The 22,437-nt window shown below is 46.4% G+C and overlaps 1 protein-coding gene across 5 annotated transcripts in view; it reads left to right on the plus strand.

The window, feature by feature from the left end:
- SNX29 (sorting nexin 29) overlaps positions 1 to 22,437 on the plus strand; it is a 559,063-nt gene that overhangs the window by 38,837 nt on the left and 497,789 nt on the right. For 4 of the 5 annotated variants that reach the window (XM_057748481.1, XM_057748482.1, XM_057748483.1 and 1 more), the window contains exon 4: positions 5,954 to 6,078. The exons of the other annotated variant lie outside the window; for it this stretch is intronic. In XM_057748481.1, the coding sequence (XP_057604464.1) occupies positions 5,954 to 6,078 (125 nt within the window). The remainder of the gene's footprint in view (positions 1 to 5,953; positions 6,079 to 22,437) is intronic. 5 annotated transcript variants of the gene reach the window in all.

Consider the following 22,437-nt stretch of genomic DNA (forward strand, 5'->3'; position numbering starts at 1 on the left):
AGCTGTGCTGGTGGTGGGAGACAGTTTTAAATTCAGCAGAAGGAGGTTATTTCATTTTCCACTCGTTAAACTCCTTTACTCCTTCGTTAAGCTTTCACCGAGCACCTTGAGGACAGGTTTTTTTTTTTTTTTAAACAGTTTAATTGAAGTCTAATTTACTTACCGTAAAAATCTCCTTGTACATATACAATGTAGTGATTTTTTTTAAAGTAAATCTATAGAGTTGTGCAGTCATCACCAGAATTCAGTTTCAGAACATTTTCATTACCCCAAAGAGTTTCCTCGTACCAGTTTACAGTTAGTCCCTGATTTTAGCCTAGGCAAGCACTAATCTGCTTGTAGTTTCTATGTACTTACCTTTTCTCAACATTTCACAGACTCATACAGTGTGTGGATTTTGGGTCTGACTTCTTTCCCTTAACTTAATATTTTCAAAGCTCTTCCTTGTTGCAGCATGTATCAGTACTTATTCCTTTCCACTGCCAAGCAGTATTCTATTGTATCGATACACCACATTTTATTTATCCATTCATCTGGTAAATAGCTATATGCATAAAAACTTGAAGTGATTTTCTTGGCTGGTGCTTTTTAAAAAAATGAAAACGTTCACTGTAAGTGCCCCGCCTAATTAAGAACATGGCCAATTCATTAACTTATAGAAGTTAGATGTGAGAAAATGCCCTGCAAGCAGCCAGTTCCACCCCCACCCCCACCCCCCATGGATGCCAGAGAGCACTCAGCAGAGAGCATTCTGGGAAATAGGAGAGGCTGAGCTGAGAAAATAATGAGCTCTATGAAAGCAGCTGCCTCTTTCATTCTGCAGAATGTGTCATAGGCCTGCGTCAAGATGAGAAGAAATGGAAAAACCTTCGGGTGACGTGATTATACATCAGTGGCCATAGCATGCCCACCACACTGAAAGGTGTAGATTCATGTGGTTGGACAAGTGTGTTCTCCTTGGTTCCCTGGTTTTGACTGACCTGGATTCCAAATTATATAAGATCTCCTGAGATGCATCTCTCACCTGAGTAGACATCAAGTCCATGTTCTGAGCTCTTCGAGGGGAGGGACCATATTGGTCACATATACCATAGAAGGCAGGCATCATGCTAGGTGCTGGCGCGACTAAGATGAACGAGGCGTGATCCTTGCTGTCAGGGAACTCAGATTAGCAAGAGGAGACAGCTGTGGAAAGCAGATTGTTAACAGAAGGAAGTGTTGCAGCGGAAGGAAGCTCAACATGAGGAAGCACTCAGGAAGGCTTCCTGGAGGCGGAGACCCTGGAGCTAAGTCTTGAATGACCTGTAAATATACGCTCAGGTCAAAAGGGGAAGGGAAAGGGAGCCATGGGGAGGCTGTGAAGTAGAATGGCCTTGAGCAAGTCAAGCATCACTGTGTAGGACTAACGCCCACCTGGGTTTTCTGCTATGTTGGGTTGATTGTGACCTTTGGGCACCTGGAAGGTGATACTGCTGATGTCACCCAAACCTTGCAGACTGAGTTTGTGCTGTTCACCTGCATTCCATTCCCCTTAGGGGCCAGATGTTATTATAGAGTTGGTGGGGCAGTTACTGACTTGTGCATTGGCGACAAACAGACCAACGAGATTGTTGAGTTAATCATTTTATTTGCAGGTGATTTGCTTAAAGATGTGGTTTATTATGGAGGACTCAGAACACAGACCAAGGTCTTTGTCCGTCCTCTGCCACCCCCCCCGCCCCCCCCCCCCCACCCCGGCCCCGACTCCGGCCCTGGTCAGGCTCCATTTTGCTATGCATCTGTTTTGGTTCCTGTGAGGTTTGGATAGTTTTGGCGGGTGTCTCAGCTTTCAGGAAGCCCTCAGATGTGTGCCTGTGTGGATATGCAGAGAGACTAGCATATGCACATCTAATATTTAAGAGTGACGTCTGCCTAGCAAAGAGGGTTGTTTCAATGTGGGGGAGTACTGTGGGACCCAGGGTTCACGGTTAATCCCCCTTTTGCCTACTCACTGAAAAAGCATTTGCGGCGCACACGCTGTGTACCAGGCACTGAGTGAGCTAGGCGTAGGGGAGCCAGGAGGACAAAGTAGGACTTGGAAACCAAATAGTATAGTTCAGAACAAGTGTTAGGTTTGGGATGTCAGATGGGGCTCCTTCCTGTGGAGGGCTAACTTTGATCATTGGCAGTAGTAACCGAGAATGCTGGGATGGATTAGTGGTGTGTGTCACATGCATGGACTAGAGAGTAAATATACCTGTGCTGTGTATTTGCTGATACTGTGTTAGGGTTTTCTGGTGTGGGCAGAAGACTTGAGTAAAGGTGGCATATGGGAGGGAGTGGATTTCAAAGCACATTTGTCTTGGTGGTATGGGGTGTAGTGGAAACTACCTCGATCAGCATGGGGGTGGGTAGGGCTGGAGTAGCAATGTTGCTGTTAATTACGTACTTATTAGGTACTGTCTCTTAGAGGTCTCTAAGCCTCAGTCTCTCGATGTGTAAAATGGAGATAATACTACCTGCTTCAACCATATCATAATGTTGATGGGAGGAGCTAGTGAAATCATGGATATGAAGATGTTTTACCAGCCACAGAGTGATAGACACTTGGAGTATTATTACTCCAGGTGTGGGGGTGGGTGGAGCAGGAAATGTCTACAGTTAGGCAGGGATGAACCAGGTAGTGGTGGCCTCAGGGTCTTTGCACTGGGCCTCTCTGCCCAGCCTGCTGCCTCCTGTCAGCAGATTAATAACTCTAAGGTTACCTGCATCTGGGCCACAGAATCTAAGCCCGTTCTTGCCCTGGCTCCATCTACCACCTCATCCTGTTTTATTTTCTTCAAAGTTCTCATCAGTTGATATGGCCTGGTTGGCTTATTTGTTCGTGTATCTCCTCCTGCTAGAACTGTGGACATGTGGTGAGGCAGAGACCTTGTCTGTCTCATTCCCACCTTTGTATCTTCAGAGGCTAGAACAGTGCCTGGCACGTAGGAGGAATTCAGCATTTCTCAACATTTGTTGCATGAGTGAAGGGAAGGGTCTCTGAAGTCCACAGATCCAGTCGGGCTAGGGGTCCAGGAGCCCTGGGAGGGTTGTTCAGAATCGAATGTAGTTGCTGTGACCTCACCTCTCTGTGAATATGTTCCTGAATCTCCCATTTCTTTGGTTATTGAGAAATAAATTCAATTAAATGCACAGTAAGTGTAACTTAATTGAAAATTCCATCAATTTCGGATCTGAGCTCACAATGTAATCTCTTGCAACAAAATAAAGAACAAGAATCAGAATTCATGATATTTTTTTAGGGTATGTAACAGGCCATGAAATTACACAGTGTTTCCAATTTGGCAGGCTGCTGAATTCCCTCTCTTAAAAGGTAATCTTGTTTCATAAGCAGCATGATATGAATTAGAGTTGAAACTTGTGAAGTGGAGACAATTAACACCCAATCCATTGTATATTCTTGCCTGCTTTGTCAAAGATGAGGTGCCCATATGTGTGTGGGTTTAACTCTGGGTTCTCTATTCTGGTCCATTGATCTACCTTTCTTTTTTTGTGCCAGTACCATACTGTCTTGATCACTGTGGCCTTGTAGTATAAAGTCAAGAAGCCTGATTCCACCAACTCCGTCTTTCCTTCTCAAGATTGCTTTGGCTGTTCGGGGTCTTTTGTGTTTCTATACAAATCGTAAGATTTCTTGTTCTAGTTCTGTGAAAAATGCTGTTGGTAATTTGATAGGGATTGCAGTGAATCTGTAAATTGCTTTGGGTAAGATAGTCATTTTTACAATACTGATTCTTCCAAGAACATGGTATGTCTCTCCATCTGTTTGTATCATCTTTGATTTCTTTCATCAGTGTCTTATAGTTTTCTGCATACAGGTCCTTTGCCTCCTTAGGCAGGTTTATTCCTAGGTATTTTATTCTTTTTGTTGCAATGGTAAATGGGAGAGTTTCCTTAATTTCTCTTTCTGCTCTTTTGTTGTTAGTGTATAGGAATGCAAGAGATTTCTGCACATTAATTTTATATCCTACCACTTTACTAAGTTTATCAATTAGTGCTAGCAGTTTTCTGGTAGAATCTTTAGAGTTTTCTATGTGTAATATCGTGTCATCTGCAAAGAGTGACATTTTTACTTCTTTTCCAATTTGGATTCCTTTTATTTCATTTTCTTCTCTGATTGCTGTGGCTAAAACTTCCAAAACTATGTTGAATAATAATGGTGAACAGCTACATGTAAAAGAATGAAATTAGAACACTTCCTAACACCATATACAAAAATAAACTCAAACTGGATTAAAGACCTAAAGGTAAGGCCAGGCACTATAAAACTCCTAGAGGAAAACATAGGCAGAACACTCTATGACATCCATCAAAGCAAGATCCTTTTTTAACCCACCTCCTAGAATAATAGAAATAAAATCAAGAATAAACAAATGGGACCTCATGAAACTTAAAAGCTTTTGTACAGCGAGAGAAACCATAAACAAGACAAGAAGACAACCCTCAGAATGGGAGAAAATACCTGCCAATTAAGCAACGGACAAAGGATTAATCTCCAAAATATGTAAGGAGCTCATGCAGCTTAATGCCAAAAAAGCAAATAACCCAATCCACAAATGGGTGAAAGACCTAAATAGACATTTCTCCAAAGAAGACATAGAGATGGCCAACAAACACATGAAAAGATGCTCAACATCACTAATCATTAGAGAAATACAAGTCACAGCCACAATGAGGTATCACCTCACACAGGTCAGAATGGCCATCATCAAAACATCTAGAAACAATAAATGTTGGAGAGCGTGTGGAGAAAAGGGAACTCTCCTGCACTGTTGGTGGGAATGTAAGTGGGTACAGCCACTATGGGAAACAATTTGGAGGTTCCTTAAAAAACTAAAACTAGAACTACCATGTGATCCAGTAATCCCACTCCTGGGCATATACCCTGCGAAAACCGTAATCCAAAAAGAAACATGTACCATAATGTTTACTGCAGCACTATTTACAATAGCCAGGACATGGAAGCACCCTAAATGCCCATCAACAGGTGAATGGATAAAGAAGACATGGCACATATATACAATGGAATATTACTCAGCCATAAAAAGAAATGAAATGCAGCTACATGTAATGAGGTGGATAGACCTAGAGACTGTCATACAGAGTGAAGTAAGCCAGAAAGAGAAAAATACCGTATGCTAACTCATATGTATGGAATCTGAAGAAATGGTACTGATGAACTCAGTGACAGGGCAAGAGTGGAGATGCAGATGTAGAGCATGGACTTGAGGACACGGGGCTGGGGTGGAGGGTAGGGGGTGAAGGCAAAGCTGGGACGAAGTGAGAGAGTAGCATAGACATATATATACTACCAACTGTAAAACAGATAGCTGGTGGGAAGTTGCTGTATAACAAAGGGAGATCAACTCAATGATGGGTGATGCTTTAGAGGGCTGGAACGGGGAGGGTGGGAGGGAGTCACGGGAGGGAAGGGGATATGGGGATATATGTATAAATACAGCTGATCCACTTTAGTGTACCTCAAAAGCTGGTACAAGAGTGTAAAGCAATTATATTCCAATAAAGAGCTTAAAGAAACAAACAAAACAAACCAAAAAAAAAAAAAAAAAAAAAAAACACGCAATCCTTCCCCACACAGAACTGATTTGTTTTTAAATTGGCTTTTTGTTCCCCTTCCCCTGCTGGCTGGCACCAATTGCATTTCCCCTTGTTTCTTGTGAGTTGTTACTGTGCTTTCACCAGTCTGAGGAACTTGGCTAGACTGTGTGTGCCTTCCCTAAGTTATGTGAAATGAACATAAATGGGGAGAGTTGGTGTGGAGTCAGTTACGTGTCAGTTCCTGTCTGTAAATCCAGGTGTCTGGTGTGCACCCTCACTTGCTCCCTGGAGCCACCCTGGTTGCTTCTCTCCCTTCACAGGGTGGATTGATGAATCGTTGGTTCTCTTGCAGGGTAACCTGTCTTTGTGCCCAGTTTGAGGCCGTCCTGCAGCATGGCTTGAAGAGGAGTCGAGGATTAGCACTCACAGCGGCCGCGATCAAACAGGCAGCGGGCTTCGCCAGCAAAACCGAAACAGGTACTGCTCGGCCTGATGCATCCCGGAGGACGTTCCTTTCTCTTGCTCTTTTAATTTTTATTTGTGTTTTAATAGAAGGCAAGGCAGTCATTGGGCAGGTGGCACGCGTTGTTGCAGAAATCCATGGATGTCTTACTCGCAGTCAGTAATGGTGTTGTCTGGCATCTTAATTTAAATGAAGTCTCCCTTTGTATAGAGTTCTCAGAGCCATGTATTGTGCTCTCCGAGGGACTGGGGCGGGGTGGGGGGTGGGGCAGCGCCCTGCAGCCGAGGTGCTTATTTTGCTAACATGGTGTGGCAGTTGCTGAGAAATTAATAATCTGTTCTATTTCTGTGCGTAAGGATAGCGTGGCATTTCATCATTAAATCTGTCTTCAATAACAGCAGCAGAAACCACGCAGGTCTCTGAGCTTACAGTTCTGCTGCCATCCATTTTAGAGCAGTCATTTCCCTTGTCCCGTGCTCCTGTGTCTCAGTGTCAGGGATGATGCTCGTACTACTAGCTCATAACAGTCATGAGTGTTGGGTGCAGGCCTGGCGCTTTGTGAGTCTTTTATATAAGCTGACTCGCTCAGTTCACACCATAGCCGTGTGAGTGGTGGGGACCTTCATCTCTCTTCTCCACAGTGCAGATGTGATTTGTTCAGTGATGTGCTTTGGATCTGAACCTTGAAGTGTATCATGTCATATAAAAAAATCCTACGTCCCCCCACCCCCGCCCCTGACAATTTAAAGAGCAGGTTCTTTCAGACCCTGCTTGTGGCTGCTGCCCTGAATTCCTACATTGTTCCTGTTACTGTGATATCAGCGTCACTACTGAGTAAAATGTGTTACCTTCTGCTAGTTCACCTCCTTTCACGGCAGAAAATCAGTGCTCGCTGTGTTTGGTGGAGGCATCTGTGGAAATTCTCTGCCCACTCAGGCGAACCCTTTGCCTTTCCCTCTCACGTTGGCGTATCTCCCTTCCCCTTTCTCTCAGCCCTTCCGCAAATCTTTGATCCCTGTTCATCTCACCGGTTGCTCATTTTCAGAAATGAATATGGGTCAGGCTTCCCTGGTGGTGCAGTGGTTAAGAATACACCTGTCAATGCAGGGGACATGGGTTCGATCTCTGGTCTGGGAAGATCCCACATGCCGTGGAGCAACTAGGCCCATGCGCTACAGCTGCTGAGTCCACGTGCCACAGCTACTGAAGCCCATGCACCTAGAGCCTGTGCTCTAGAAGAGAAGCCACCACAATGAGAAGCCTGTGCACTGTGACAAAGAGTAGCCCCTGCTCACCACAACTAGAGAAAGCCCGCGTACAGCAACCAAGACCCAACGCAGCCAAAAATAAAATAAAATAAATTAATTGATTAAAAAAAAGAGAAATGAATGTGGGTCCTCAGGGGACAGCTGCAAGAGGGATTCCTGACACCATTGATTTTTTTCCGTGTTCCTGGGTCCCTTCCTTAGAAATCACAGGGACACAGGGGGCCGGTTCAGAGGAGAGCCAGCGTCAAGGGCCTCAGTCCTCGTAGAAACCACAGCCAGCTGCCTCGGCCACCTCAGATGCCAGCCTCAGTCATCTTGGTGGCACCTTATGTCCAGGATGCTTCCCTGAGCCTCTGTGTGGGGATGGCGTAGGGCTGGTTGATGGCTGTTTGAGGACACGGCTTTTCCGAGAGTCCCCGTCAGGTCCCTGGGCCCTCTTGTTTCTTCTCATTTCCTTCTTGCCTGTCTGCGGGGGGAGTTGCCTCAGAGGAGCTGGTGTGGAATAGGCCACGAGGCTCCGGGCAGTGCCGGGGCATGGCACAGGCAACCCTGGCTTTGGAGGCAGACTCAGAGGGTCGGTCTGGCGTGACCCGGGGAAGATGCCCGTCTGTGCCTTCAGAGTTTGCACCTGCAAAGGCACAGCATCGGTCTCCCCGGGGGGCTGTCAGGAGGCTTCAGTGAGAACCTCATGTGAAGCACCTGCTTCGGTTCACAGATCCCAGTAAATGTTTAACCAGTTACCCTCTTCTCCCACGCACCCTTTAAACTTTTAGCCTCTTTCTCCATCTCACCCTCTCTTGAGGCGCTGACCTTTTGACCGTGAAGAACGGCTCTGTCTATTCCCCTCCGGACTGGTATTCCTGTCTCTGTGTGACTTGGCCCTTATTATCACAGAAGCACTTACATGTTTGCAAGGCATCGCCAGCCTTCACGTTCTGGCAGTTTCCCTGCATCTTAGCCTGACTTCTACACTTGTGTCCTGAAGAGACTGACGAGCAAGCCGTCTCTGGCTTTGTTTCTGCCGGGGAGGGTGTCCTGGGCAGCCTCCTGGTCCACTGGAAGCAAAGGAATGACCAGGCTAGCTTAGCCCTGGAGTGGCTGCCAAGGGCTCGCGTCGTCCTCGGCGGCGTTAATTAACCTCTCACAGGTGCAGGCTGGTCCTTGGCTGATTCAAACCTCTTTCCTGCCATTGAATGTTTGATTAAAAACCCCGCGAGAGTGGGGCAGGTGTTTCTTCAGTTGCTCAGAGTCGGGAAAGATCAGACCAGTGACTTCTCACAGGTGTTCTTAAAGCCACCGGAATGACCTTGCCAGGCAGAGTGAAGAGAACGAAGTCTGAAGAGGAGGATCAGGTGGGATGCGTGTCACTCTGCTCCCGCGTCCCAGCTGGCTGCTGGGCTGGGCCCTCTCTGTGGCTTAGCGATCCGACAGTAGGGTTGAAGTCCCCGCTCAGCGACTTGTAACTCACGAGCTCTCTGGGACATCTCCTCTCTAAGCTTCGGTTTCCTTATGTGTAAAGTAAGGGTAATAACGGGACCCGCCTCGCAGGGTTGTGGGCTTGGTACCAGGCTGCCTGAGCTGATGCATTATAACACGCCAGCAACTTTCCAGCATAGGTGTTGGTGTCCTTACTTTTCAGATAGTGACCCTGAACCTCAGATAAGTTAGTGTTACCCAAGTTCCCACAGCTGGTAAATGGCAGAGCTGAGGATTCCAACCCGGCTCAGAGTGACGTCAAATTCCTGGCTCTTCCCCACTCCCTGCCTCCTCTGGCAGCAGGCCTGACGCCCATCAGGGCTCCTCTGTAGACCACTCTGGCTCAGTTAACTGAATTGAAAGTGACAGGAGAGAATGAGGAGCACTGAATTAATCCACAAGGCTGTTGCAGTAGCTCTGTTTCTAGATGAAGAGAGAAGAGCTGAACTTCACAGTGATGGCTGAACAAAATGACGTTCTTGAAAATCACAATACTGTTGATAATACTGAGAGTCTGCCAGGGGCATGACTGCATTTGGTTGTCTGTGGTTAGGGTGCATGTAGGACTGAGTTTGGAAACCGGTGCCCTTGTAAGGCATATTGAAACTTTGTTTTTTAAAGTTGCCAGCATTTAAAAATTACGAGATTTTATGTTGGAAGTATATAGATTTCTAGGTTTTCTTAAACTTGAGGATCTGTGACTCTGGGCCTACACGTCCTGTTTGACTTTGTTTGGAGTCCAGCAGCGCTGCCCTCTGCAGATGGGGCAGAAGAGCTCCAAGTCACCACAGTGTCCACCCCTCCCTGTTGCCCCTGACACTTGAGACAGAGTGTTGGTTGCCTTTTCTTGTTGTACTGTTGTTATTGTTCCCACTGTTCTAATTAGAAATTCAGCAGTTTTCGAGGGTAAACACCTATCAAGTTGGAAGCCTTTGAAGCCAGATTCTAGAGTGCTGAAACCCTTGTTTTGGTCAATTTTGTCCAGTTTATAGTTGCTTTTTGGGGAGAGGATTTGTTAACCTTCTCACTGGGCTGTAGCCAAAAGCCCCTTATTTTTTGTTTTCGTCTTGACTTTGAATACATTCTTGTCTTCGCGCGTATCTGGTATTTTTGACTGAATGCCAGATGTTGTGTAGGAAGAATTGTAGAGTTAAGTTGACATTTGGGATGATGTTATCTTTCTTCAGAGAGGATTTACTGTTGCTTCTCAAGCAGTTAGGGTAGAGAGAGGTCACTGTAATCCAGTCAAGGATGGAGCCAGTTCACACCTGGGCTTTAGCATCTGTGACGGCTGATGTAAATATTTCTAGGATGTAGTTCTTTGGTGTTTCCAGCTTCTCTCAGTTTCCTGGAGCTGCTATAGCAAATTTTCACACCCTGGGTGGCTTAAAACAAGAGAGAGAATTGTACTTTTTCACAACCTGGAGGCCAGGAGTCCAAAATCTCAGTGTCAGCAGGGTTGGTTCCTTCTGGAAGGCTCTGAGGGCGGGTGTGTTTGTAGCTTCTGGTGCTTGTCAGTAGTCCCTGCTGTTCCTTGGCGTGTAGCTTTATCACTCCAGTCCCAGCCTCTGTCTTCACGTGGCTTCTTCCCTCTGTGTCCATGTCTCTCTGTGTCCCCTCCCCTCCTTAGAAGGACACCAGTCATGTTAGATTAGGGCCCATCCTACTCAAGTGTGACCTCATCTCAACAAATTACACCTGCAGAGAACCTTTCTCCAAATAAAGTCACATTCTGGGGTTCCAGGTGGACATGAATTTTGGGGGGACACTATTCAGTCTGGTACACAGCTGAATCCTTGAGGTGTTTACCCCAGTGCCCTTCCTCATCTTCAGGTCCTGAACTCTCATTTTTTTTTTTAAAGACCCTGTGGGATGTGGCACATATATACAATGGAATATTACTCAGCCATAAAAAAATGAATTTGAGTTATTTGTAATGAGGTGGATGGACCTAGAGACTGTCATACATAGTGAAGTAAGCCAGAAAAAGAAAAATAAATACTGTATGCTAACTCGTATATATGGAATATAAAAAAAAATGGTACTGATGAACCCAGTGACAGGGAAAGAATAAAGATGCAGATGTAGAGAATGGACTTGAGGACACAGTGGAGGGGGAGTGGCGAGGGGGGAACTGGGGCGAAGTGAGAGGGTAGCATTGACATATATGCACTACCACATGTTAAATAGATGGCTAGTGGGAAGTTGCTGCATAACACAGGGAGATCAACTTGATGATGGGTGATGACTTAGAGGGCCGGGATAGGGAGAGTGGGTGGCAGTCGCGGGAGGGAGGGGATACGGGGATATATGTATAAATACAGCTGATTCACTTTCTTGTACAGCAAAAACTGGCAACAACAGTGTAAAGCTATTTTACTCCAACAAAAAGCTTAAAAAAAAAAAAAGAAAAAAAAAAAGACCCTGTGGGAATTCTGAAAGCTCTACCTAACTTCTCATCAGAGAAGCTCTGTAGTTGGAAAAAGCCTCAGGACAAAATAAGGCTCTACAAGATAGGAGTCATGTCTGTGGACTTCTCTTTGGGATATGAGGTCCTCATGACTTTCCTGCCTATGCAGAGCTCCTAGGCCTTCAGTTTTGCTTTTAAAAAAAAAAAAAGTTGGCTTTTTCCGTTGCTGTTGTTTTCGTGTGGGAGTTGGTCTGGTTCAAGCTAATCTTCCCCAGCTGACAGTGGACCCTTGGAGTGATGCTTTCAGCATGTGCCTTTTCTGGTGCCCAGATGCGCCCCCTCTGTGAGTGACCATCTTCAGTTACTTTCCTATAAATCAGGTACCAGATTTTCCTCCTGAGATCAACTGTAGCCTGGGAAAGGGAGTTTGCAGGCAGTTTTCCTTCTGTTTTGTGATGATGTTAATCACATATATCTCCCATTCCTTCATTTGCTGTCTGTTCGGTGGTTTGTTTTGTTTGGTTTTGATTTTAGCTTAGCATTCAGGTTTCTTTCTGTTTTTGACTTGGGGAGTTTTTAACCCAAACATTCCTGACCTATGAAATGTTGGTAAGGTAAACATCATTCTAAGTAGTTATGCCGCCAGCTCAGCAGTTATGCCATCTTGGCAGACATGGGAAGCAGTGTCCATCCCAAACTGCGATCCCTTTGAATAGATCATCCAGGTAGTTGGGTTACACTACGCAGGATGCATAGAAGTTTAGAATAAGGTCACCTGGTGTGTCTCCTTTAGAATTCAGACCCCAGAAGTGAGAGCTTGCTGTGCCTGGTAGAGCTGTTTCCTCTGACTTATGACAAGTGACTGGATTTATCTGCACAGACAGTTGATTTGCTGGTGGTGAGGAGGGAGCCTACATTTTCTGAGTCTGGTCCTGCAGTTTATTTAAGCTTTTCATTCCAGTTGTGCAAGTTAGCGTGAATCATTTCAGCAGACACTGGTTATTCCTCACACAGCAGTTATGTTGCTTCTTTCTTGCTAATAGAACTCTGATTTTGTTCTCATGTCGGGTGGCCACGAGCTTCAGGCCTGAGGCTAGCCACAGGAGGAGTGAATCTGCATCAGATCAGCCATAATAATTTCCAGCCTGCTGTAGTTGGTTTAGGAATAGGCATGTTTTGCAGTTCTGACCAAAGGGAATGAAAGAGAGGTCTGCTGAGGGGCTTCTGAGAAAGCTCCTTGTTATTTAAACGGAGACATGAGAAGGCTTATTTTATGGCCTTGGGTTATTGTGTGAGACTGATGGTTGGAGCTGTGGCAGTGATGTTGTGACCATGAGGAGGGAACAAGTCTGAAAACAAAAGCCAGTACACTCAGGTTGGCAGCTCAGAAAGATGGAAAGTACCTTGGACCCTGATAATGTCACTGAGCTTCTGAATTAACCAACTCTGGAACTGCCCTACCTCTGGACTTAATGTTATGTGAGATAATTAATTCCCTAGTATTTTAAGTCACTTTGAGTTGGATCTCTTTTTATTCACATCTGAAATCATCCTAACTTAAACAATAGAGGAAAGCAAGACAACTTAAAAAGAGATGGGCTGTACTCCAGAAATGGGAGGAATGATGTGCTTAGCACATTCTTCTTGGAAATGACACCTGGGTGTTTTCTACTCTTTTTAGTGACCCATGGGCCAGGCTTGCTTCGTGTTTGCTAGTGACTCATACTGAGCGGCTCCTGTGACCCAGGGGGTTCGTTAGACCCTTCGTGCTCAGTGTTCCATTTTATTGCTGAAGTGATTATGCATAGTGAATGACAGGGGAAGAAAATGAGGCTCAAAGAAATGAAATCGTTGCCTTAATGATTCAGAGCTAAAAAGTGGCCAAGCTGGGATTTCTGCTGAGGCCTACACGATTGCGATTCTGAAGCCCTTGCTCTTCTTCACAGTGGCATGTTGTTTCCAGAAAGAGGGTTCTCTGAAAGATTGTGGCCTCCCCAGTGTGAACTCACAAATAAATTAAGGAGCAAGTATTGAGTAAGTTAGGAGCACTGAAGAGCAGAGGCTATTAGCAAACTGTGTCCTATCACCTGCTTTTATAAATAAAGTTTTATCAGAACACAGCTGCAAACATTCATCTACTTGGTGTCTAGGCAGAGTTGTGACTGAGACCATCTTGCCCATAAAGTCTTAAGTTTTTATTGTTTGGCCCTTTACAGAAAACGTTTGCCACCCCCTGTCTAGAGAACAAAGGTCAGAGGATTCCCCCAGATTCAGATGTCAGTTGTCCGGATACCCCACTAGATGGGAAGCTCTAGAATGCCGGGCACCATGTCCGCATTACTTCCTCCTGGCTTTCCAGCTCCTAGCATAGAAGCACGTGGGCTCTTCAGCAAATACCTTTCGGCTGGAAGGAAGGGCATTATTCAATGTGCATAGTGCTGGATTTTGTGATTCCCAAGGTGCCTTAAACCAGATTCACTCCAGAATGCTACCTCTTCCTGGTTCATAGCCTGTGCCTTCTCACTGTCCTCATGTGGGGGCCCCTCTGGAGCCTCTTTTTTCAGGGCACTAATCTCGTTCATGAGGGCTCCACCCTCATCACCTGAGGTCCACCCAAAGGCCCCATCTCCTAATACTATCATCTTTGGGGATTAGAACTTCAACAGGTTAATTTTGAGGCGACACATTCCGATGATAGGAGTGGCGTTTCAGTGGCATAACGTGGAATTGGATGTTCTCATGAATCATAATTCATCCTCATCAGGTTACGCGTCAGCTGTCTATTACAAGGCGATAGGCAGGATTCAGCGCATACATACATAATAGCACTTGTTATTACTGAGATGCCTGTCTTGTAGAATGTAAGTGAATCTTCCTTATCTGTTCAGCAGCCTTTGGCGCCTCTGACCTTGAAACGTTGTCTTCCCCTCTCTTCTGTAATGCCACAACCTCCGGGCACACTTTCTACTTCTTTGCAGATCCTTCCTGGCGAATCCCTCCTGCACCTTCAAGCATTAAGTATTATTTATCCTCAGATTCTGTTGTTGACTCTCGTTTCTACACATACTGTCTGAGTTACTTGGTGAAAACTGCTATCTAGGTGTTGATCACTCTAAGTTATACCTCCCTCAGATCACTCCCCGTCTTTCTCGAGTGTCTCTGTTTGGATGTACCACACTCAAACTTCTGTTTTTCTCTCCCTCTCTTTTAAACATTGTCATAAAGTATACGTAACAAAAAAAATGACCATTATAACCATCTTTAAGTGTACAGTTCAGAGGCGTAAAAGTACATTCACATTGTACAACTATCACCACCATCCATCTCCAGAACCTTTTCATCTTTCCAAGTTGAAACCCCGCCCCCATTAAATAGTAACTCTCCATTTTCCCCTCCCACTAGCTCCTGGCAATCACCACTCTATGTCTTTGAATTTGATTACTTTAGGTACTTCATATAAGTAGAATCATACAATATTTGTCCTTTTGTGTTTGGCTTATTTCATTTAGCATAATGTTTTCAAACTTCATGCGTCCTTTTTAAGGTTGGATAATAGTCCATTGTACAAATAGACCACTTTTGTTTTTGTTTTTGTTTTACTTTTTGGCCACACCACATGGCATGTGGGATCCTAGTTCCCTGACCAGGGATGAAATCTGTGCCCCCTGCAGTAGAAGCACTGGACCGCCACGGAAGTCCCTAGACCACCTTTGTTTCTCCACTCATCTGTCGATGGACACTTGGGCTGCTTCCCCTTGTTGGCTATTGTGAAAAGTGTGGCCATGAACAAGGCTGTACAAATAACTGTTCGAATCCCTGCTTTCAGTTCTTTTGGGTACATACTCAGAAGTGGAATTGCTGGATCATGCGGTAATTCTGTGGTTAAATTTTGAAGAGCCGCCATACTGTTTTCCACACTGGGTGCTCCATTGTAAATTCCCACCAGCACTGCATGAGAGCTCCAGTTTCTCCACATCCTCACCGACGCCTGTTATTTTTTGTGTTCTTGATAATCGCCACTCAGATGGGTGTGACGTGGCATCTCATGGCGGTTTTGATCTCTTGTCTGTTGAAGTTTCAGATTTCTCTCTAAAAGTCATTCATGAATTCCCTGTTCAGCGGGACAGTGCCCCTCCTGTTGGTGACCCCCCACCCCCACCCCCCGCCATAGTCCTGAGCCCCCCTCTCACCAGATCTCTGTATGGCGCTACCTGTCTTCTCGTCTCCCTCTCTGGTTGGTCAGGGGCTGGGTCCATCCTTGCTCACATTTGCAGCTCCAGTGTATTGCAAGGAGCCTGGCCACCGAAAGGCTACATTCGGAATGATGACTCGAAGACCCAGACGTCAGGTCGTGCTGCTCTTTCTCCTGGGATGCCGGACCCCACCCCCTTCTGTCTGTGCATCCTCACAGTTGAAAGCAGGTGGTATTAATATACCCCCAACTGTAAAATTAGAAAAACCAACTTCCTTGATCCTCCGTGGGGATTTTTGAAAATGGTTGATTGCATTTAACTCTAATCAGAATTTATATCTTGCTTCGCCGGGGCGCCTTGGGTAACGATTTCATTTCTGTGGAAAGTTAACCGAGGAGGAAGCCGCATGCGCCAGGAGAGCCCCAGGCCCATCCTCTTGATCGTGAGGGGAAGTCCACTCCCCACCCTCCGGTCCCTGTCGCGTTTTCAGTTCCCTCTTTGTGTTTCTCTGTTGAATTCGCGAACTTGCAAATCAGCTAGTTCTGATGAAAGAGACGTTGGGAGGATTTCTGCCGAAGGGGCAGAGAAGATGTCTAGGGTGGCCATAAACGTGTGCAGCAGCTGGTGGGGAAGGGCTGGCCTTAGAGAGGGAACCAGGGCCACAGCGCTGTGCCCCGTGGGCAAGGTGTTAACCCGTGAGCTGCTAGATTTGGGCGATGTGCACAGGGTCCTGGGAGGGTTCTTGACTGCTGGGGTGGCTGAGGGCTTGGGCCAGTGGCCATTTCCTAAGGCGGATGAAACTGTCCCAGCATACTAGGATCTGCTGTAGCCGGACTGATGCCTCTGGGCCGAAGGGGACCTCTGGCTATTTCAAAGGTGTTTAATCTTGATGTCCTGTAAATTAAGACTCAGACCTGGCCTCAGAGTTGTCAGTTGTGAACTATTATCCAGCCTGTTGGGTCCATGGATTGTGGTTTCGCTTCTTTCAGCATGAAAATGGCTCTTGTGCAGAGAATGGGAGTACACCCCCAAAAGGGAACAGGACACAGGTTTTAGAAGCGCTGGAGAAGGTTCCCACTTGTTCATAAAGGTGCTGTAGACCCTTGTGTCATGTGGATGAAGGCCAGGTGTGCTATGCTGAAGTGTTAGAGCTGGGAACTCAGACTTCAGTTGCTGACACGGGCCAGACAGCTGACAGATGAATGAGTGGGGCTGATGAAGGGTGCCAGGGAGCAGTGGCACCTGTGAGTCACCTGGCCCCAGCAGACCAGGCTGGGATGTGTAGTTAGTCTGCAGGTTCAGGTGGAAGAGAGGATAGATTTGGATAAGCAGCTAGCAGTCTGCCATGGTGAGGGTTTTCCTTTTCTCTCTAGAGGGGCAGAGACACCTCTTTATTGGGACATTTGAATAGATACCTAAGGAGGGAGTTAGCTATCCTGTTATCGGAGGAAGGAATCCCAGGTGGTTCAACAAGTTCAAAAGCATGTAGCAGTCAGTCTCTTGTTTGCTCTCAAGTTGACTCCCTGCCCTTCCCCTGCAAACTCTGTTTCCTGGGTCCCCTTGCCCATCTTTTCAGTGGGAGGTGGTGACGTGGTGAGCCGGTGAGAGGAAAAAGGAAGCTGGAATATTTCTTCCTCTCAGCCCTGCTTCAGGGGGCATTGCTGGCAGTGGCTGTGTTTCCTCCGTGGTCCATGGAGGTCCCCCATGGCTGCCAGTCAGGGCTTCCTCCTGTCCCTACACTTTGCCACTAGGTGCCTCTGCCACAGTCCAGCTTTGCCCGTGGCCCTGGTATCACCGCCTGGTAACACCTTTTGTTCCTCTGGCTCTAGGGATGGGTTGGCTTTCTGACATCAGTTATCTCTGGGTGCCCTCTGTATCTCCTGTTGGGCCTTCTGGCTCTTCCAGAATCTCTGTAACAGATGTCCTGTTTGAAATTCCTTCAGTGGACCTAGGTGACCTGGTTTCTGTTTTCAAGGCTAGGTGGGCCCTGAGATAGAGCAGGCTTGGCTTGTTGGAGGAGCAGCCTGGAGACCAGTGAGGCCATCGCAGGGTAAGTGACAGGGAGCGTGTGATGAGGTGAAGTGGAGAGGTAGAGGGGAGCCGGGCCACATCCCGGCAGTAAGTGGTCCTCTGTCCTCCTTGACTTGCTCTATGTTTGTGGTCTCCTTTCACCTCCCCCTCCAAGAGCATTGGCGCTTGTTCCATAGAGTAAGCAGGGATGTTTATTTATTTTATTATAAATTTATTTATTGGCTGTGCTGGGTCTTATTTGCTGCGCACAGGCTTTCTGTAGTTGTGGAGGGCAGGGGCTACTCTTGGTTGTGGTGCGTGGGCTTCTCATCCTGGTGGCTTCTCTTGTTGCAGAGCACAGGCTCTAGGCACATGGGCTTCAGTAGTTGTGGCGTGTGGGCTCGTCATTAGTTGTGGCTCGTAGGCTCTAGAGCACTGGTTCAGTAGTTCTGGCGCACGGGTTTAGTTGCTCTGAGGCATGTGGGATCTTCCCAGACCAGGGCTCGAACCCGTGTCCCCTACATTGGCAGGCGGATTCTTAACCACTGTGCTACCAGGAAAGCCCCAGCAGGGATGTTTAAATTTAAATCTACTGAAGTCTTCAGAAGCAATCCAGCATCTGAGATCATTGTGCATTTATTCATTTAAAAAAAGTTTTATTGGGGTATAGTTGATTTACAATGTTGTGTTAGTTTCAGGTGTACAGCAAAATGAATCTATATTCATTCTTTAAAAATGTATCAAGTTCTGAATTATACACTTTAAAATGGTGAATTTTATATTAAGTGAATTTTACTACAATTAAAAAAAAAAACCCTGGAAGTGGCTAAGTTACCTTTAACTGACAAATTTTTTTCCTGAGAGTTTGAAAACTAACTGAAAGGGAATTTAATAGCAGAATTAATTTCAGTTGCAGAGAAATATAGACAATTCCATTTTTAAAAAAAAGTGTCAATGTAAAATGGTGCAGCTGATGTGGAAAATAGTTTGATGGTTCCTCAAAACGTTAAACGTAGAATTACCAGGCCATCCAGCAATTCCACTCCTAGATGCATACCTAAAGAAATTGAAAGCAGGGACTCCAAACACACAAATATTCATAGCAGTGTTCTTCACAAGAGCCAAAAGGTGGAAATGACCCAAATGTCCATGGACAGATGAATGGATAACAAAGTGTGGTGTGTGCTATATATAACGGAATATTATTCAGCCATAAAGAGAAATGAAGTAGGGGCTTCTCTGGTGGCGCAGTGGTTAGAAGTCTGCCTGCCAATGCAAGCGACACAGGTTCGAGCCCTGGTCCGGGAAGATGCCCCATGCTGTGGAGCAGCTGAGCCTGTGCTCTGCAACAAGAGGAGCCACCGCAGTGAGAAGCCTGCACACCAAAACGAAGAGTAGCCCCTGCTCTCCACAACTAGAGAGAGCCTGCACAGCAACAAAGACTCAACACAGCCAATAAAAAATAAATAAATAAAAATGTGAAGTACTGCTATTTACTGGAACATGGATGAACCTTAAAAACATGCTAAGCGAAAGTTACCAGACATAAAAGGTCATGTATTCTGTGATTCCACTTATACATAGAATCTAGAATGGTCAAATTCATAGAGACAGAAAGTATGTGGGATAGAGGTTACCAGGGGGTATGGGAGGAGAGGATGGGGCAGCGTTAGTGTTTAAAGGCTATGAAATTTCTATTTGGGATGATGAAAAAGTCCTGGAAATGGATAGTGGTGATAGTTGCATGACATTATGAATGTACTTCATGTTGCTGAATTATACACTTAAAAGTGGTTCAAGTGGTAAATTTTATGATGTATGTTTTACCGCAATTTAAGAAAGCAAAAAAAAAAAGTCCCAAGTTTACATACTTTGTGCAAGTCTTGATTATGTATTCTTCATGGTTAAAGCACAGTCCTTGTGTTTAGTTCCAGGAGGCAGGCTTGTGACTGGTTGGGCGATGGCCAAGTGACAGAGCCACAGCCCCTTCTTGGAAACTCTGCTTTGCCAGTGCACTTGTGTCTTGTAGTCGGGCTCATGCAGATTGGGGTGTGACGGGGATTTAGGGGCGCCTGTGCTCAGCCAGGTCTCAGGCTGAAACATGGAAGCACTGGGTTTTGCCTTTTGTTCCTGGAATGGTTGATCCCATGTTTGGGGCTGATTCTGTTAGTTTCCTACCTAGAATCCTTTCCCTTTTCTTCTTTGGTTTCACAGAACCCTGACTTTGCTTGGGGCTGTGGGATGTCCTTCTCTAGGTCCTGGCTCATGAGTGATTTAGCCAGTCTTGATATATTCTGCACTCCCTTGTGCTTTTCTGGGGTCACTTGCCTGAAAAAAGGGGGTGATAGAGCTGGCTTTATCTTTTTTTTTTAAATTGTTTATTTATTTTTGACTGCACTGCGGCATGCGGGATCTTAGTTTCCTGACCAGGAATCGAATCCGTGCCCCCTGCAATGGGGGCGTGGAGTCCTAACCACTGGACCACCAGGGAATTCCCAAGAACTAGCTTTATCTTAACCTCTTTCTTCTGCTCCAGTTGTGGATGTGAGGCCCACAGTGGTGGCAGTCCTCTGAGACAGGTGAAGGTCAGGAGGGTGGAGATTCTGCCCATGACTGAGCCTTTGAACCAGCTCTCTACCTCTCGACTAAGCATGTGAGAAAAATAAGCCTTTCTTTGTTTACAAGGAACCTAGCTCCTTGTAGTTGGGTTTTTTCGCTTCTTGTTGAGCAATGCTTTTGTGTTTGTTGTTGAGAGATGCCTTTGCCCTGCAGTGCGCAGGCATTGCTCAGGGCCTGCTGTGTTCTTGGTCCCCTGAAATGATTTGTCAGATGGTTGAAGAACATGCCCTAGCTCCCTGCATTAGGCTTCTTCTGGTTGCAAGTGACAGCCAGACGCTTATACAGAAAAGGGCTCTTACTGACTCAAGTGACCAAGAAGACCAGGGGTTGAGCTGGACCCAGGGACCCAGCATCCCCCTCATCTGTCCCTTGGTCTCTCTCGGCCCCGCTTCTCTCTGGGGGGCGCATCTTTCCCAGCTGGGCCACTGGGTCACTCTACATGATAGGGAGAAAAGACCCGGGGAAGCTCCAGATTTACATGACTATTAGCGCTCCTACTTCTAGAATGGCGGTTGGCAACCTTCTTCCTTAAGGGATCAGATAGTAAGTATTTCAGGCTTTGCGGGCCATAGGTTTCTGTAGCAATGTCCCAGCTCTGCCTTTGTAGCAGGAACGCAGCCACAGACGGCCTGTAAACAGATGCATGTGACTGTGTTCCCGTGAAACTTTATTTATAAAAACTGGTGGGTGTGCTGATTTTGGCCTCGGGCCGTTGTTTGCTGACTTCAGTTCAGGAGGGAGACAAGGCCTCTCTTCTCATGGCTTAGGCAGAAGTCACAGGGAGGGCCCAGTGGTCCAGGGCTGAGACTAGGGTGAAGCCAGTGAAGCACTCCCTTCAGCCACAGAATTTAAGGGAACACCAGAAACCCAGCAATCAAGATGAATAATACTTTCACGCAATATTTTAGAAAATCAAAATTAACACAGAAAAAAATCCATCACGCAAAGGTCAGGCGAAAGTCAGACAAAATATCAAACAGGGCCAGGATGAGGGGGTGCTGAGTGAGGCGAGTCGAGGTGCCTGCCCTGCTATGTATGGCCAGGTGGTTGACCAGCTTGGGTCACCTGCCCACCCCTCTGGGAGGGAGAGGTTGGTGGTGCTAAAGGCAGCTTCACAGGGAACCGAATGGAACATGGTTCCCCTGGGAAAGCGGGGTGCAGCTGCCAGAAGACAGGGGAAGGGATGCCATTCACCTGCCTTGGTGACTTAGCACCAAGCACTTCACATGCATGCTTTATTTTCTCATTGTTTTCCCTCTTGGCAAACTTCAACGGCAGGTAGTCATCCCCATTTTACAGAGGAGGAAAATCAAGGACAGACTGTGTTGCCAAAGGTCATGCAGCACCTGAACTAGAATTTGAGCCAGGGATTTTGTCCTCCAAAGTATGCATTCTTGAATTCTTTGCATCGATTAAAGTTGAGGCCTGTTACAAGCTTTGCCAAAGGCTCGTGCGTTCGGTCATCCCCTGTCAGCAGGTGGCCCCAGGTAGCTCACCTCAGTGCCCCCTTCTTGGCTCTTGTTCCTGTCGGCAGATGACCTTCAAGAGTTGGGAGAACCAGAAGCCCTCACGCACTTTTGGAGTCAGCCTCCGGTTTACAGCAGTTAGAGATCAGTGTATATTCCCAAATTAAATCATGGACACTGCACGTGTTAAGTGGCAGGCGAGCCGCGCTGTAAGTAGACCACGTGAATTCTGGCCGTGGCAGCGGAGCCCTGCTGGGATGGTAATGATCACCAGCACCATCACTCGGCAGGCTTCAGAGGGATGCTGTAGCGGTGAGCGGTTTGCGAAATCGAAAGGTGAAAACACACCTTAAAGTGTCTCATGTGTACTCGGGGTCAGAGGGAGGTGACTGCAGTTTTCAGGGAAGACAGACTGCAGGTGAGCATCTGTTGATTGGAATTGTGGTGCATGTACAGATGGTCGTCTGGTGGGTTACAAAACAAGTTGTTGGCCATCTGGCTGGCCAGCTGGCCCAGAGTGGTACTCTCACCACATTCCCTGTCTTGGTTTCTGAGAGAGGCTTTAAGTAGAAGGAAGGCTTGTTATGCACTTGTGTGGTTTGGGCTGATCTAATGGGTTTGGGAAGGGAATTAGTTTGACTTTTAGGGATTGAGACAGAAGGTATTCTGAGTGAACTGACCTGCTGGTGGTTTTACCAGTCGTTCCTGAGATGTTTATTCGAACTGATCTCAGAGGTTGACTTGATCCACAAATGTATACACACACTCATACGTACGTACACACTTAGATGCTGTTAACAGGAAAAGGAGAAGAGGAAACAATACGGATGCTCTTGGCCAAGAAGATAATTATTTAGCAAACGGTGGTTGGTCATCACAGGCTGGGCGTCACGCTCAGTGTTTTACCTCCCTTTTCTCCAGTTACCCCAAT

Source organism: Hippopotamus amphibius, chromosome 9 (assembly GCF_030028045.1).
Source record: "Hippopotamus amphibius kiboko isolate mHipAmp2 chromosome 9, mHipAmp2.hap2, whole genome shotgun sequence".
Taxonomy (NCBI): Eukaryota; Metazoa; Chordata; class Mammalia; order Artiodactyla; family Hippopotamidae; genus Hippopotamus; species Hippopotamus amphibius.